At 51.1% G+C, this 15253-nt stretch overlaps 1 protein-coding gene and 1 non-coding gene across 2 annotated transcripts; both read left to right on the top strand.

Moving 5' to 3' along the window:
* The first annotated feature begins 8495 nt into the window (after window positions 1–8495).
* Window positions 8496–9468, top strand: NCU14060. The gene is made up of 2 exons (XR_897927.1): window positions 8496–8782; window positions 8944–9468. It is a non-coding gene; the product is annotated as a ncrg12 (non-coding RNA).
* NCU04663 (hypothetical protein) lies at window positions 9389–14596 on the top strand. The gene is made up of 7 exons (XM_954113.3): window positions 9389–9544; window positions 9832–11192; window positions 11284–11393; window positions 11452–12918; window positions 12970–13086; window positions 13144–13773; window positions 13833–14596. Exons 2-7 carry the CDS (start codon window positions 10425–10427, stop codon window positions 14290–14292), a joined length of 3552 nt encoding a protein of 1183 aa, XP_959206.3. The 5' UTR covers window positions 9389–9544; window positions 9832–10424; the 3' UTR covers window positions 14293–14596.
* The last annotated feature ends 657 nt before the right edge of the window (window positions 14597–15253 follow it).

The raw sequence follows: 15253 nt of genomic DNA on the forward strand, positions 1-15253 counted from the left end.
CACACCCGCTAGGCTAGTAAGTGCCGAATGAAACACAAATTGCAGTGGATTCAGGACATGTCCTGCAAGCTCACGTATCTTTATGATAGTCACACTGTCATTCTTTTGGCGATCATGTGTTTCTCAGGTATTCCTCGAGGATGTACACCATGTCAATTCTCGTTGCTTGACTCCCAAATCTTCCGCCGCTAGGCCGACTCTGTAGTGCCCCTGGAGTTCACCACCCGCCTAACAATGGAATTTTACGTTACGTTTACCGTCTTTGAACCTACCTATACTTAGTTACGCACCTGAAGGTGGCATCCATTTCTATCACCCAACAACCGAGATGGTTGAGACATTTCCCCACAATAGGCCAGCGGTAGGCGTTCTTGGAGCTGAACTGAGATCCCCGTGTTCCGGGTCGTTTACAAGGAAGCCACGAGAGCCACGAAAGTTGACAAGGGGAATTATTATAGTTTGGGATGTCGATCACGATCCGGACCCCCCTCCATTGGTCCTACACGTAAGGTAAGTGGTCAGCAACACTGGCACGCTGGGCTTACAAGGCTCATCTGGGAAAATTGATAGGTTCAACTTTGTGTACCAAACTAAGTCTCCTTCTTTCTCTTTCCTGCCCACCAAGCCACTGACATAGCGCACATAGCGCATTAATAGGTATGGGAGCATGGGGAAAGGGAAGAGAGAGGAGGAAGGTGTGAGGAAACACCTCTGCTCCACACCTCTGCATGGATTCAAAAGGGTAGCGCGCAGGAGCGGCATAACTTGACTACAGGACACAGGGAGCAGTCACACGGCAAACCTGTTATTTCTTGTGACAGAATCAAGGTTCTTTGCGACTCGTGAAAACCGCGCTACGCGTTTATATCCATCTACAGGTAAACACAGCACAACACTACACTATTCTACTCGAGCCGGATAAATCGACTGTAAGAGGTCATACAAGCTTCCAAGCGCTCAAGCCAAAACCCCAGGCTTGGCATCAACTTAAGGCGCCAGCAACCAACAATTCTTACTAAATGTCATTGTTTCACATCATCATGACATCGAAAGTTCAGAACAACCTGTTTTTGATACGTGCAACTACATAAATAACTTTTAGATGCTTTAGCATGACTTAGGTTATTCCTATCATTGCATCACCTTGGCGGCTTACTGCAATTAGAGCGCCTAGCGCAAACTGCAGCCGACTACTTCCTACCTCGCACACTGTGCTTACTATTTCGCCTCTTATTCCCTCTAACTCCTTTATATCGCTATTACGGCTATCCTTCTTCTTGGATATACCGTAAACAGGATCACAACGAACGTTGGTAGTTGAGCCGTTAAGGTACGTACTGCGGTACATACCTACCTGTAGAGGTAGTAATGGCACTCTCATTGGTCAGACGGGCCCCACACCGCCGGTCCATCATGACACTGGACACAGTCGATGTTGCTGTTTGGCTCGATTCTCCATACTTGCCTGGCGTCAACGACATGGAGGTACCGAATACTGCAAATCTCACTCAAGTCAAATTCATCCCCACGCTTTTTTATGGTCAATCAGACTCCAGGAAGGATCTACCTACAGGCCGGCACTCAACGTACCTCTTCACTAGCATGTAGATGGGCAGCGAACGATGTGATTGGCTTGCAAATCGCGGGGATGAGCCCGACATGAGGTGAGATTTAGCGGTACACTATAGCAAGAAAAAAAAACAAAAAACGAAAGTGGCCACGGCAGTTGTTATAGACCGTCCCCAACTCCTTGGATAGACTTGACTCGGGCCTAGAGGTAGCTAGGGGGGCAGAGAAGTCTTAATTTGGTTTATAAGCACGGCAATAAACGATTTGATCGAGATTGATCGATGCGGTTTAGCTTCCTATCTACATGGTGTGTATCTATTATGTATGTAGGTAGTGTATACTAGGTAGGTAGTCATTGAGACTGGCAAGAAAGCAATGAAATCTGTACATGTAAGCAAAATTGAGGTGACTAGTAATCTAGACGGACGAACATATCAAAATGCGACAGGCGAAACAAAACGAAAGCTGACATGAAACCATCTGTGACTATGACTATGATTGTGGAGGGTTGCTTGCTGCTGATCCATCTATCCAGCTCCCTGAGAATGCAGAGATCCTCTAATGGGTCCAAGTAAGCTTAGACTACACCTGTAGTATACCTTACCTCCTGGGCGGGATCATAGATCACGAGAACCATCGAAGTTCCATATTTGGTATGTCCACAAATCATGGTTCCCAACTTGACCGTTAACGCGTCTGGCATCAGAGTCCGACGACCCAGATTCTGGCATGTTTTCTTAAAAGCCAACCGCTCTCTGTGCCACTGCCTTGCACTTTGTCGCTTTCTTTCACTCTATCTTGTTTTCTTTCCTTGTTTTTTTTTCTTTTCTTTCTCTTTTATTTCTTTCCTTTTTCTCTCTTGTTCTAACAGCTCACCTCACCTGACCTCGTTAAACCCTACCTAGAACCAGAACCGAGCTGCAGGCCAGAGCAGCGAGCGGTTGCTGTCAACAAGTGGTTCTGAGTCAATCACGAGAATTGCTGATCTGACAGTTTCGCAATTGGACCCTGAAAATCTTATTGAAGCGAACTGCCAAGCAAAGCGGAGCGAAGCCCGACTCCGTAAATGCCGGGCCGGAACCGTGCGGCTGGCTTCTGTTTTTGTTCTGGCGTTCTGGCGCTGGTGGTCAATAGTGCCATTTTGTCACTTGAACACCATATACTTACTGTATATACTGTTCAGCAACCGAGATTAGAAGTTTTTTCTAGAAGACTTTTTGCCGTGTTGGTGGATGTCCCGAACAAGGGGAGGGACTTTAACTCCGAGCGAAAGCTACCGTAAACTTGCGAGTCCCGAACCAGATGACCAAAGAATAAGAGATATACCATCATGACGGTTTTTAGTCTCTTCATCGCCGACTCTCGAGTCAGGAGGTAGTGGACCTTCAAACGTAGATCCGGTCCTGCTTCCTCGCCTCCAGGCTTTGAGATTTTGAGATGGCACGCATGGCATCTGTGGTTGAAAACCCGGAACACGTTGGGATAAGCTCAACCCCCCAAGCCCCAAACCCCAAATCCGAAAATCAGCCCTGCCATCATCAATTCGACGATTACGATTCTCATCTGCACCTTCGCGGAGCCTATAAGGTGCGACGGAGCCACCGCAAACGCGGAGTTAGCGGTCTGGCGGGGCCTTCAATGTGCATCGGTGAATATGTTTAGCATCTAGTGGTTGTACTATGCCTGTTGTGTACATAGTGCTAGAATTCAAAAGAAAATAAGGACTTGAGGGGCACTAAAGTCAAATGAATACCGGAGCCAATGCCGTCTAATGTTAGAGGCAGCTGAGGCCCGAGAAGCTGGGTCCCCAGGTTTGGTGTGAGTGGAGAGGTCCCTCTGGTGCACTGTAAGAGAATTATGGGCGGAATATGGAAGTGAGACAGTGGTCGGACTTGAGACATTTGGACCGCTTCACTGTCTTTCTTTTTCTTTCTTTTTCTTTCTTTTTTGTTTCTTTTCTTGTTGCGAAAGGGTCCCGAGCGAGGGCGTGACACACTGCAGACGTTTTCGAAAGCGCGACATTACCGGCTTGAGGAGGCAAGTAAGCAGAAAAGCAAAGAGAAACACAAGATTTAAAACTATCGGCGAGGTTTTATTCGGTATGCCAGGGGAACCCCTCTGCTCCTTCATATCAGTAACTTGGGAAGGGAATGAGCGAGTTATGGCGTCAGAAAGCCTTGCTATGAGAAAATCACCCGACAAGGCGTTGAAGGTTGAAGGGTAGGTGATGTGAAAAGTGGAAACGGGCGCAAGTTCAAGTGAACCTTGTTCGCCATCCAGAGTCCCAAACTTTCGGTTTACAGGACTGACTGAAGGCGCGGTGCCAATCGGTAGCTCGGTCGGCGGCTCGGAAAGAGGAGGACGGAGTTCAGGCCCGAAAATGTTTGTTGGTCGTCGTCGTCGTCGTCGTCGTCTTTTTTTTTTTTTGTTGTTGTTGTTGTTGTGGGAGAGACAGAGGCAGAGGCAGCCCGGAGATGAAGGGTAGCAGGGTAGGACCAACTGTGGACTGCATGTGGTGGTTGAATTGCTTGTCGCAGGTATGCATGGGGATGTAGTGTAGAGAATCATAAATGTGTGCGTATAACCTTTGGGCTTTGGCGATGTACTAGTCGGCTGTGGTTATGTTTCTTGCCGTGGGTTCGAGATGTGCCCTGAAGCATGATCTTTCATCTTGGTAGTCAGTAGAGTGAGATATCATAAGTACCGTGTACCCGTTACATGCGGAGAGCGGTGAAGTTACCGACTGTACGGTAACCTAGCTTTAGTCCACGGAGAAGGGCCCATCTGTGTGGACAAAAGCTGCGATCACATGAAAATTCTGTTTTCTAGCGGTTTTCGCTCTACGCAGTCGTTCCCAGATGATGGCCCTCTGTGACTTGATGGAGGACTGCAGCGGCCCGAAAAGTTTACCACTCAACTGCCTATTCAAGCCTGGCGCCTGATCCTCTCTGCCCATGTAAGCTAGAGCGGTGAAGGTGAGGTCTACGCAGTGATAGGTCAGAAATGGTAGGCTCAGGCGGCCCTTGATACCTTGATGGGCTTTGTTAGTTTGTAGAAGAGACACCATTCTTGGAAAAGATATTTGTATGTCATCCCTTGGGGGTTGGCTGTCGAAAAGCCGGATTTTGATAAGCGTGATAGGGCACGCCGTTCACCGGGAAGGAGAGGATCCGTCTTTAGAGGTAGTGATGAATGCAGTGAGATCTTCCCGCCCACAGACCGAGAGCTGCCGAGCGGTACGCTTTCACCCTCTTGGGCTATCGTTGGTCCGCCTAGGTGGCCCCAACTGAGGCATAGGTCTTCAGGTCTCGTGGCGTCCTCCACTTGCTATATTGATAGATGCATAATACCCGCTGAGAAGGTAGATCACCATCGGTGCACACGACAGGGGCCTGCTCGCGCCTCCTCTGGTTGTCCTTGACGGGGTCTATGAGAGCACAGCGGTGATCTGGAAGAGTGGGAATTAGAAAAAAAAGATGGAGTTGGGGACAAACCCGACCTGACGGAACCGCGGGAGTGGCTGGACCGGATGGGAGATGAAGGCGAGGAGGTTCTCACTTAAAGACTGGGACATGCCCGCCGGCTACAGTGGTACTGAGTGGGAACACAGACATCCCTCTGTTCTTGGTCGTTGATGGATTGCTGGATCTGACCATCAAGTCACCGCCTTTCTCCAATGGAACTGGGTGCGCTTTGCCAAGGTAGGCAACCCGGCACAATCCACAGTATCTGGGGAAGATGTGTGATACAGAGAGATGCCGGATCTGAGAGGGAAGAAGGGTAAAGGGCATCAGAGACCTGGAGGGTCCCAAGACTGCCAGTTTCAGCTTCTGTGTGTCTGATAGGGAATGAAGCAAGTGACGCCTGAGACCCCGCATGTTTTTGTTGGGGACATATGTCATGGTATGACATTTTGAGTGTTGTGCATGGCGATGTTGTTGAATGCTCGTCTTTCTTCTTCTTCTTTTTTTTTTTTTCCTTTTTTTTTCCGACCAGGAATCCGTTGAGAATTCCCGAGTTCTGGCACAATGAGAACCACTCAGGCCAATGAACGTAGGGTACCTCGGGTACCTAGAGATAGCCCCCATGTCCTCCATTTCAGCCGGGGCTGCGCATTCCTTATTTTACAGGTGTCGCCGCAATGGGACGATGGCATGATAGTCTGGAGGAACTCCTGGGGAAGGAATGGGACGGAAAAGTCCGTTAAAGTAGGTACCTCTAGGCATGAGGACGGGAGAGTACCTACCATACTTGGGAGAATCAGAGGGAGGGAGCCTGTTTGTCGGAGATTTTGTGGAAAGCCCTTGCAAGGAAAGGGAAGAGGCTCTCGTCTAGACCTAAGCACCTTCCGTTGGCCTCAAGCCTGCGACTTCCCAAGATGCTGCTACGTAGACTAGTGTATAGCGCTCCCACTTGAGCTTGACTGGTGCGGTAGGATTACTTAGCGGATCATGGGAGGTAGCCAGATGTCCAGTCCATGGAGGTAGCATGACGGCGGTTGGCCCTGAACTGATTTGAATTGTGCCCAATCGTAATACATGGTTCTCATCGCGTTAATGTAAATTTGACAGGATGACCCACAGGCGCGCCCCATGCACTGTGTACATCCGCAGGAGCGACGCCGACGTAAGTGCCCTTTCTGCCCTGTCATCCGCAGAACATCCAATTTCCCATAGCCTGGCTGGGTTGCGGCAGGAGCTTCCTTCCATCTTGCAAGAAACTGTAATGCAGTCAGTGCTCGACCACTGCCCATCACTCAGCGCCTGCCCCTCCATGATTTGAATGGGGAGCCACAACTTCCACTTTGGAAAGAAACAGGTGGAAGAGAATTGATCACAATGAAGAAAGTTTTCTCTTGATGCACCAATCCTACTACCATTGCCATGCAGTGGTATCCGAGGTCAATCACTGCGACAGCGCGGATGCTGTGGCCCTTGTCAAGACCTGAGATATCGTCACTGCAAATAGAGGTATTGCGAGGTTTGTATGTATTTAGCCGTAATCCATGATCCTCAGTATTTGCATGCTAGAACTACTTAGCACCCCGCCGCCCCGTGAAGAGCACTCACCAGTCAACCAGTTCACCACCACCATGTCGCCGTAGTGTACACTACCTCAAAAGCTGGCTGGCAAGGTACCACGCCCTCACGGTGATCAATCCCCAAGAGCCCCAGTCCGCGACCGGCCATCCCGCCTTTCGCTCCCTCGTCACAAAGACAAGGACAGACAGCCCTTTCCCCTTCTCGTCTTGGGCGTAATCGCAGAAGCGAGGAAAAGAGGGCCAGATCGTCGCTGGCTACCCACCAGTGTACAAAAGCCAATTGATCTCGCCTGGAAAGGTCCGAATTCGGATTGGACAATGTGTTGTGTACCTTGCATAGCAACTATCGTGTATCGTGCAATATCGGCTCTACGAAAGGTTCGATAGCATCGATACCTCTATCGGAAATCGAATATCGCCGTGGACACGGGACAGTGGCATCCGTTCACGTGCAGCGGGTTGCTGGTTACTAAATGGCGATAATAACTTGGGCATCCACTCTGGAAATTGAACACGATGCAAAGTACCCTTCGCAATACCACTCAACCCGCTGCTTCCAAGTAGCACTCCACGACCCACATACCACCAAAGCGGTAGAGCAAACACAGATCTTTTACATAGGATGGATCTTTTCTTATGGTGATCAGATCTCATATCATCCGTTCTGTTTTTCGACCAAGGCAATACCTTGCTGCCTTTCCAACGAGTGCCGAAAGAGCCAAGGCTGACAGGCCCTGAACTTATGAGCCCGTGACACTGGAACTGAGGTGACTATCTTAGCTCGGAGTGTCGGCTGGTGGGAGTGGTTGGTTGGCGGCATGCTAATGCTGAAAGCGAGACCGGCACCGTACATGCATGTGCTGTGCTGTACCGGGTACTATTCAGACGTCGTATCGACTGCGTCCTCTCATATGGTGCGGTACAGAGCACTGCGTACGGGGTACACATGTCGTCGCGGCGCGGTACGGGATCCCCATCAGCCCCTGTCCATCAGCAACAGATATTGGATATGTTGGAGGGATGGCGGAGAGGGCGACCATTCTCACTCTCCTCCCGCCCTCTCCTGGTCCGGCAAGTTCACCACTATCATGTCGTGACGCAGATGAAGGAGGAGACATGCAACCTCACGAACCCCACCTCAGTCACTTGAGCTCACTCTGGCACCTATCCCACACCAGGTCTACGAGGACGGATGTTACCACCATCACCACCACCATCCGTTGCGCCTTGCCGATCGTTGGACAGCAGCCCTCTGTCAGCCGTCAGAACGAGTCACAATTGTCATCTCGATTGATAATGTCCTTGCTTACCAAAACTAACTCTGGCATCTCAGATGTTGACAAGAGAGATCTTTCTGATGCAGTGTTTAGGCTGCTATTCTAGCAGGTAGCCGAGAGTGGAACGATGATGAGGCTACTACTCCGTAGAGGAAGTTGAGGGAGTGGTATCTCGGGAATCTGATATTGCCTGTGTACATGCAATGTCAGCACCCCGTTACTACAATATGGGTTGTGTGTTCGCACCATTGTGATGACCTGCGCGACCCCCCCGGAAATGGTGTCTTTGTCACTTCTGCACTTCTGTCGTAACAGAACTGGGAGGGCGTGGGCCAAGGAGGACCAGCACGTCGTAACTTTTATCGGTCGCGTTTTTATCTCTGATTGTTGTCCTTTCAAGACTGCTTCTTTCACCATCAGGATTCGGACGCCACTTGCGCCGAAACGTTGTCCTCTCTCTGTTGTCGCGCCGCGCGCTAGCATCGAGACTCGGCCTCCTCTTGCTTCTGCAAACACAGTATCGAGAGAAGGTACATCGCGATATACTATACTAAAACTGTTGGCTTTTCCACCGCCCTACGCCAATCATCTAGCGAGCCGTGAAATTAGCGGTCGGTATCTAGAAACCCCTCAAAAGTTGCATGCACAGCAGCATAGCAACACTCGAAACGTACCGAATCTACAGTGATCTCCCTACCTTGACTCGTCTTGGCTCCCACCCGCGGCCTTTGCACTATCACCTTCATTCAACACATTGGAGGATTGCGCGGCATTAAAGAAGACGACGAGATAGAGGATGACTTGCGAATACGACAACGAAGATAGGGGATAGTTCTTTGCGCGCTGTGTGGAAGCTCCATCATCAGCCCAGAGCTACACGCCAGAGTCATTACCAGTACGCATTCCCTCATCAAGGGTCCCCAGGTGCGCGACTGTCTGATACTGTGTGATAGCAGCATTCGCAAGCTACAACACGCGTCAGTGGCCTGTCACGACGACGCCTTACCAGTCATAAACCTACCATTAAACTACACAGTACTGAGGTATAACTGCTAGGATTCAGGTCCGGGGACCAGCCCCTTGGTGTCACCGCTTATCCAGATTTCCCCGCAAAACGGAGCAGACGGGCAGACGAATGAAAAACGAAGGAGAGAACTAAAAGATATAGAGAGAAAGGAAAAGACAAGAGAACGAGTGGGAAAAAAATAAAATAAAAAGACAGGACTTCGCTGGTCTACCGTCATCGACAGGAGCAAAGTGAAAGCCAGGCACATGCGCAAGCACTCAACCGCAAAAACAGGCAAGACCCCGGACCAGAGAGAGCTCGAGGCCCACTCGTTTGCTTCTTTCTGATTGCCCCGTCGAGCAAAGGAAGCTACGGGGATCCACACCAGAAGAGGTCGGGTACTCGCTTGTTGGCTGAAATCTGCCGGATTGGCGATGAGGGTGGACTAGCTGCAAATTCCATTTACTTTTCTCTTCCGCACTCAACGCTGATTGACCGTCTCTTTTCTCCCCCCAAAGCTGGTCACTTGGTTCGACGACGAGACAAACCGACCACAGAGAAAAAAAGACGCCAGGAAAAAAAAAAAAAAAAAGAACACGCACACACGCCAGGTGTTACGGTCAGAAAACACCAAACACGTACAGCCACTAGGTATGTACGCTTTTACATTACAGGCTACACAACCCCCCAGCCAGCGAGAAAGCCCCCTTCGTTCCACCTGATCGTCCTATCCGAATCCCCGACCTGTTCCCCTGCCTGTGCCGGGCTCCCACAGCACTGATCCCCATCACACATATCCTTCAACCGAGTTCTGGATTTTCCAGACTCCCCGTGCTCCCCACCTACCCGCAAGCCCCCCCTCGAACAGGCAACCTTCGTTCATTGCTGCCCAACTGTTTGCGGCCTGTCTGGCTTGAGCCTCGTTGACCTGAAGCTAGGTGTGAGCCGAGAGGAGGCTTGACACAAAGTCACCAGGGGCCCTCGCTTTAGGTTACGTTTGTCCGGCGCCGGCCCGGATCCCTCAGCCTACGTGCCTCCCTACCTACCTACACCCTCCAGAGTCCAAAACTTCGACAGGTTACCGAGTCTTTTCACCCCCATACCCACATATGAGATTTCCCCGATTACATACCTACCTACCTACTACATACCTACGCTGGACTACCACGCCCGCACGGCTCCCATGCCCCTTCCAGGCCAATAAGCTTCATCCCGTGGCCTTGCTATCTTATGATTGCGCGCGAACCCTGAAGCGCCGAAGCTTGCTCTCCTCTCTCTCGCCTCTTACATTGGACTCCGACTGTACGGGTCCTACTTCTGGCAAGCTCCGTCTTAGCTTCCTCATTGCCCCGTTCCTGGGTTCGGAAAACTAGGGCTTTTTGTTCGGAAAGCTCCATGGTGTTGCCACAGCTTATGCGCTTGGGCTACTGCTTGCTCCCGCCTGTCGTCTGAACTATCTTCCCCCTTTGGCTACTGCTGTTTGGCGTAAACGGTGTATCTGTAATACGGATACACATACATATTACCCAGCATGGACCCAGGCCCGCCCGACCCAAAACGGCCCCGTCTGTCAACTACCTCATCATGGTCAGTTGGTGGTGCGCACCACGGTGTGTCGCTTCTACATCCCACGCCATCTCCGACTGCTGGTCAACAGCATACTCAACATCCTCATCATCCTAACCACCCCACGCCATCGCCGCAATATCAACAAACCTCCCCTCATCCGTTCTCACGACCCCAAGGTCCTGGTGATCCCGGCGCCGCGCCTGCTGTCTCGCATCCCCACCCGCCGCCGCCGCCGCCGCCACCTCCGGCTCCGTCGCAGCAAGGCCCCGTCGACGACCGGCGACATCATGAGCCCGACCGATATCCACCTATGCAAGACCACCGACAACACCATCCTTCATCTCAGCCACCGCCAGCACACCACCAGTACAACCCTGGCTACCATCCTCCTCCGAGAGAAGTTGTGGTGAAGCAGGACCCGGCCGACGACAGCAACACACCACCACACCTACGGAGGCCCAACTCGACGGGCCATGGTCCCGACGGCATGACACCAGGAACCCCGTTGTCAGCTCTACCTCACCAAGGATATCCTGACGACAAACGCCATATGAGCTATGACAATGGTCCGCAACAAAATATGTACAGACAACCGAGTTTCCCCCCTCAAACGCCCATGGCGCATGGCCAACCATACGACTACCCCCCTCACTATGGACATCATGGCGACCTTCCCTATATCCAAATTGCCCCAGCGGCAGGAAAGCGCAAGGCGCAGCGAGCATCGCAGGTTGGTTTGGGTTCTGGCTTCAGGATATACACGCAACTTGCGATCCAGCAAGAGTTGCGACGTGGACGTAAAAGGCTAACTTCCCCCATAGGCCTGTGATATGTGCCGGCAGCTGAAGGCTAAATGTGACGAGCTTAAACCCTGTAAGAGCTGTAAGGAGAAGAAGGTCGAATGCAAATACCGTGAGGCGGTGCCAAAGCAGTAAGCACTTGTATACCGGCTGTCGGGTGGTTGTTGCGTTGCTGACCAAACAATGTAGACAAGACAAAGTGGCGGCCGATATCTTGGAGAACCTCATGGGTCTGAGGAACGAGTTTAGCATGTTCAACCATCGCATCACGAGACTCGAGAAGAGGTTGGAACGCGTTGCGCCGCCGTTGGAAGCGCATCCGGAGATGATGTCGTCGGATGATGATCGTCCGCCCTCTGCTGACTCAGCAGTCATTGAAGATGGCTACAACTCGTCGTCGCCAGGAGGCTCGGAAAACGCAGCAAGGACGCAGGCTCCTATAGATACACAGGAAGCGCGCAACATCACGAAAATTATGGACGAAGAGAGGGAACAAGAGCCTGGCCCATTTGTACGACCTGGAGCGCCCGCCATTCCGCTAAATCATACGACCCTAGCTGCCCTTCTGCTAAAGTGGAAGTCGATAAAGCGTCTAGCGCAACGTTTTTTGGATGCCGAAAACATCAAGTTTGTCGAAGAATATCCCATCCGACAGGAAGAGAGGCGGGGACTTCTTAGGTTATGGGGCAGAGGAGAAGGCCTCGACAGCAGCCGCATGGACAGAGAGTCCAACCACAACCTGGGTATGATGGAAGTTATTGATGACTACTCGGAAACGGGAGCGCCTTCGCCTGCGGATTGTTGGGGTGGAATTAGCGGCTCGCCTGGGCCGATGGACCACAGGTCTACCATGGTCGGGGTCCAAACATTGGACTTTTCGGAGGAAACCGTCTGGAAGTACGTGCAGAGCTATCTGGACAACATTCAAAACATGCATCCGCTCATAATACCGAGAGAGCTGCATGCGATGGTGCGGTTGTTTTTGGATGGTATTCAGCAAAGTACCAAGAAGCCCAAGGGTAGTGCTGGAATCGCAAAGTTCGTTGGAGCGCCCCCGCTGAGCGTGCAGGGCGAGACAGGGGGCAAGAGGAAGCGCTCCCCGGTACCCGACGGCGCAGACTCGCCAACGATGCTACCCAGGTCGGGTAAGCCGACATTTCAGCGATCCATCAACAACGCGCTTGTTTTGCTGGTTCTCGCGCTGGGCAAGATTTGCCTAATCAAGGATAGAAAGCTCCCGGATGTCGTGCCTGTGAGCGAGCCTTCGCATGGGTCGCCAATGGTACGTAACGGCTATCCTGCCTCTCCTATACAGGGATCTCCGCCGTCGTATAGTTCACAATCGCACTCGGCGGGCTTGCCTTCGCCCAAGGATAGCGCAGATAGGTCAGGCCCTAGTAGGCGGCAGTCGTTCCAGGGAGGCGGCGCGCCTGCTATGAGGGTAGGATCGCTCAAACGCAACATGGATGTGATTCCCGGCCTGGACTATTTCGCATATGCGACAGATATCTTGGGAGGACAGCTGGCGGGAACGAGCTTGCGGCACATTCACGCATACATCTTGGCAGGTCTGTATCATGGGCAGTTGGGAAGAGTCATGGAAAGCTATGCCTATATCAAGGAGGCTGGTTGGGCTCTGCAGATTAAGATGAGACCGTAAGTCAACTTCTGCTCCTCTTTCTTGACTGAGTGCTTACCCGAGTACAGGAGTTTGGATCGGCTGAAAAAACTTCAAGAAAACCATCCATTCAATATCAATGCCGTTAAAGAGAAATCGGATAACCAGATCGTCTTTGCTTTTTGGACGTGTCTGCAGCTTGAGAGGTAGGCAAACATCGTGAGGATTTGATGAAGGGGAATAGGCTAACACGTACACCATAGTGACATCGTGGCCGAGCTTCCTCTCCCGCAATCGCACATCCTTGCGTTTGAGGAAATTATGCCGTATCCCAACATCAACCTGGCCAAGACCCACGGCTTTGAGGAGCATGTCTTGCAAAGCTACCTTGCACAACTATACCTCCGGAAGTCGTTGAATCAAATTCATCAAATGCTTTATAACCCCGAGGATCCGCGATCGCTAAGGGCGCAGAACGGCACCCCACCCGGAAATATCATTGAGGTCATCACAAAATCTCTCGATCTACGCTTCGTCCCTCCCGAGTACAAGTTCACGCACGAAGATCCGCCAGCTGGAGACCTTCTGTCCGCCCGATTGCGTGCCAAATACTGGGGAGCCCAAGTTATCACCTACAGGCCGTACATCCGACAGATTCTGGAGTCGAATATGGCTCAGATGGCGACAGCCGAATCCCCGATGCCAGCCAGCACTCCCAGCGAAGCCATGACTCCTCTCGATACCCAGATGCACAGCGTAAATGGCGAGATCACTCAGGATACTATTGAATATGCAAAGAAGGGAATCCGGGCTCTTATTGAAAGTACAAGGGCGTTTCATGGTTTGCCAGACAAGCGGTTTGTTGTCACTAATATTTTTGGCACTGCACATGCGTAAGTACCTCTTCTTAATCAACTTAATGATAGATGCAGTACTGACATTTAATTCGCAGTCAATGGGGCAACCTCCTCACACTTGCAGCGGTGTTCAGGGACCCGACGCTTCACCCTCATGTTGACGAGCAGACGCTTAAGGAGCTCTTCTCGAGGACCATAGCCTTTTTCCGGATCATCGCCCAACCAACTAGCGCACTGGCCGTTGACATGCGCATTCTCGAGGGCTTGGAGCGCGAGTTGTGGCACAAACCGAACAGTCTGGACATGTTGATGGGTAATAACCACCATGTTACTTCCTTTGTGAGCACACCAGTGCCAGGCCCGCCGCCGCCGCCCTCAGGTCCAAGGCCGGCAACACACTCTGCACCACCACTAGGGCCACCAGGGCCATCACCGCAGATGCCCAGGAGTCCTATACCGCCAATGCAGCATAACATGCATGGCCATGGGGGTCCAGATGGCATGATGCCTCCTTTACCTCCTATTCATCAACACCAACACACACATCCCCTTTGAGAGAGATTGTGCATCTCAACCATAATGTGTGTTTTGGCATTTTGGATATTGTGAAGGATTCCTACGACGCTTGGTTCGAAAGTTATAATTTCACTTGTGTACGAACAGAAAGAGAAGGATAGAGGTTTTTGCGAGTGAGCGTAACAATCGAAGGGTTATTAGGCGATGTTGGTTAAGCATGTAGGATGAAGTGGACATGACACTGTCCTTTTCCCTCGGACATCGAAGCGGATACACATCAACTCATACTCAGGATGCACTATGGTATACACACACACAGAGAGAGAGAGAGAGAGAGAGAGAGAGAGAGAGAGAGAGAGAGAGAGAGAGAGAGAGAGAGAGAGAGAGAGAGAGAGAGAGAGAGAGAGAGAGAGAGAGAGAGAAGGAAAGAGCATGTCTACCACACTGCTTTGGCGTTGTCAGTTACCTACTACCTATCTGTCAAGCTTACATCCCTACTACCTACCAACAGCCCATCTATCCTCATCAGATACCCATACCAATCAAACAATGTCACTCAGTCTTGACATCTTACTACATAACATACCTTTCAACTCAAACGCCTCCTACATTACATCGTCTTTATGACAACCCACTCCTTCACACCGACCGACCAAAAGAGAATGTTTTCCGAAACAACCCACGCACAACTACTACTCGTCGACCCCGTCAAACACCCCCTACTACATACAGCCGGTCCGACCCTCTTCTGTCGTCTACCGCAAACAACAACCGCCAAACAAATCAAACACACACACACACACACACACACACATTGATCACATCATAAAACACCCACAACAACAAACAACATCAACCGACCTGTCTCTAGCATCTGCATAGGTATCGTTATTAAGGGAGAGGAGGGGGAGCACAAAAAAATGGGGGTCCACGGAGGATATACCACTTTGTCTGTCTTGTCCATCTATCTTCTACCTGTATGTGTGAAATGTTTGTACGC

This window comes from Neurospora crassa, linkage group V, assembly GCF_000182925.2.
Source record: "Neurospora crassa OR74A linkage group V, whole genome shotgun sequence".
In the NCBI taxonomy this organism is placed as follows: Eukaryota; Fungi; Ascomycota; class Sordariomycetes; order Sordariales; family Sordariaceae; genus Neurospora; species Neurospora crassa.

Bases quoted from the DNA above. Each gene is read 5' to 3' on its own strand.
- NCU04663 (XM_954113.3), top strand. From the start codon at position 10,425: ATGGACCCAGGCCCGCCCGACCCAAAACGGCCCCGTCTGTCAACTACC. The intron at 11,394-11,451 runs GTAAGCACTTGT...CAAACAATGTAG, and splicing joins CGTGAGGCGGTGCCAAAGCA to ACAAGACAAAGTGGCGGCCG. The intron at 13,087-13,143 runs GTAGGCAAACAT...CGTACACCATAG, and splicing joins ACGTGTCTGCAGCTTGAGAG to TGACATCGTGGCCGAGCTTC.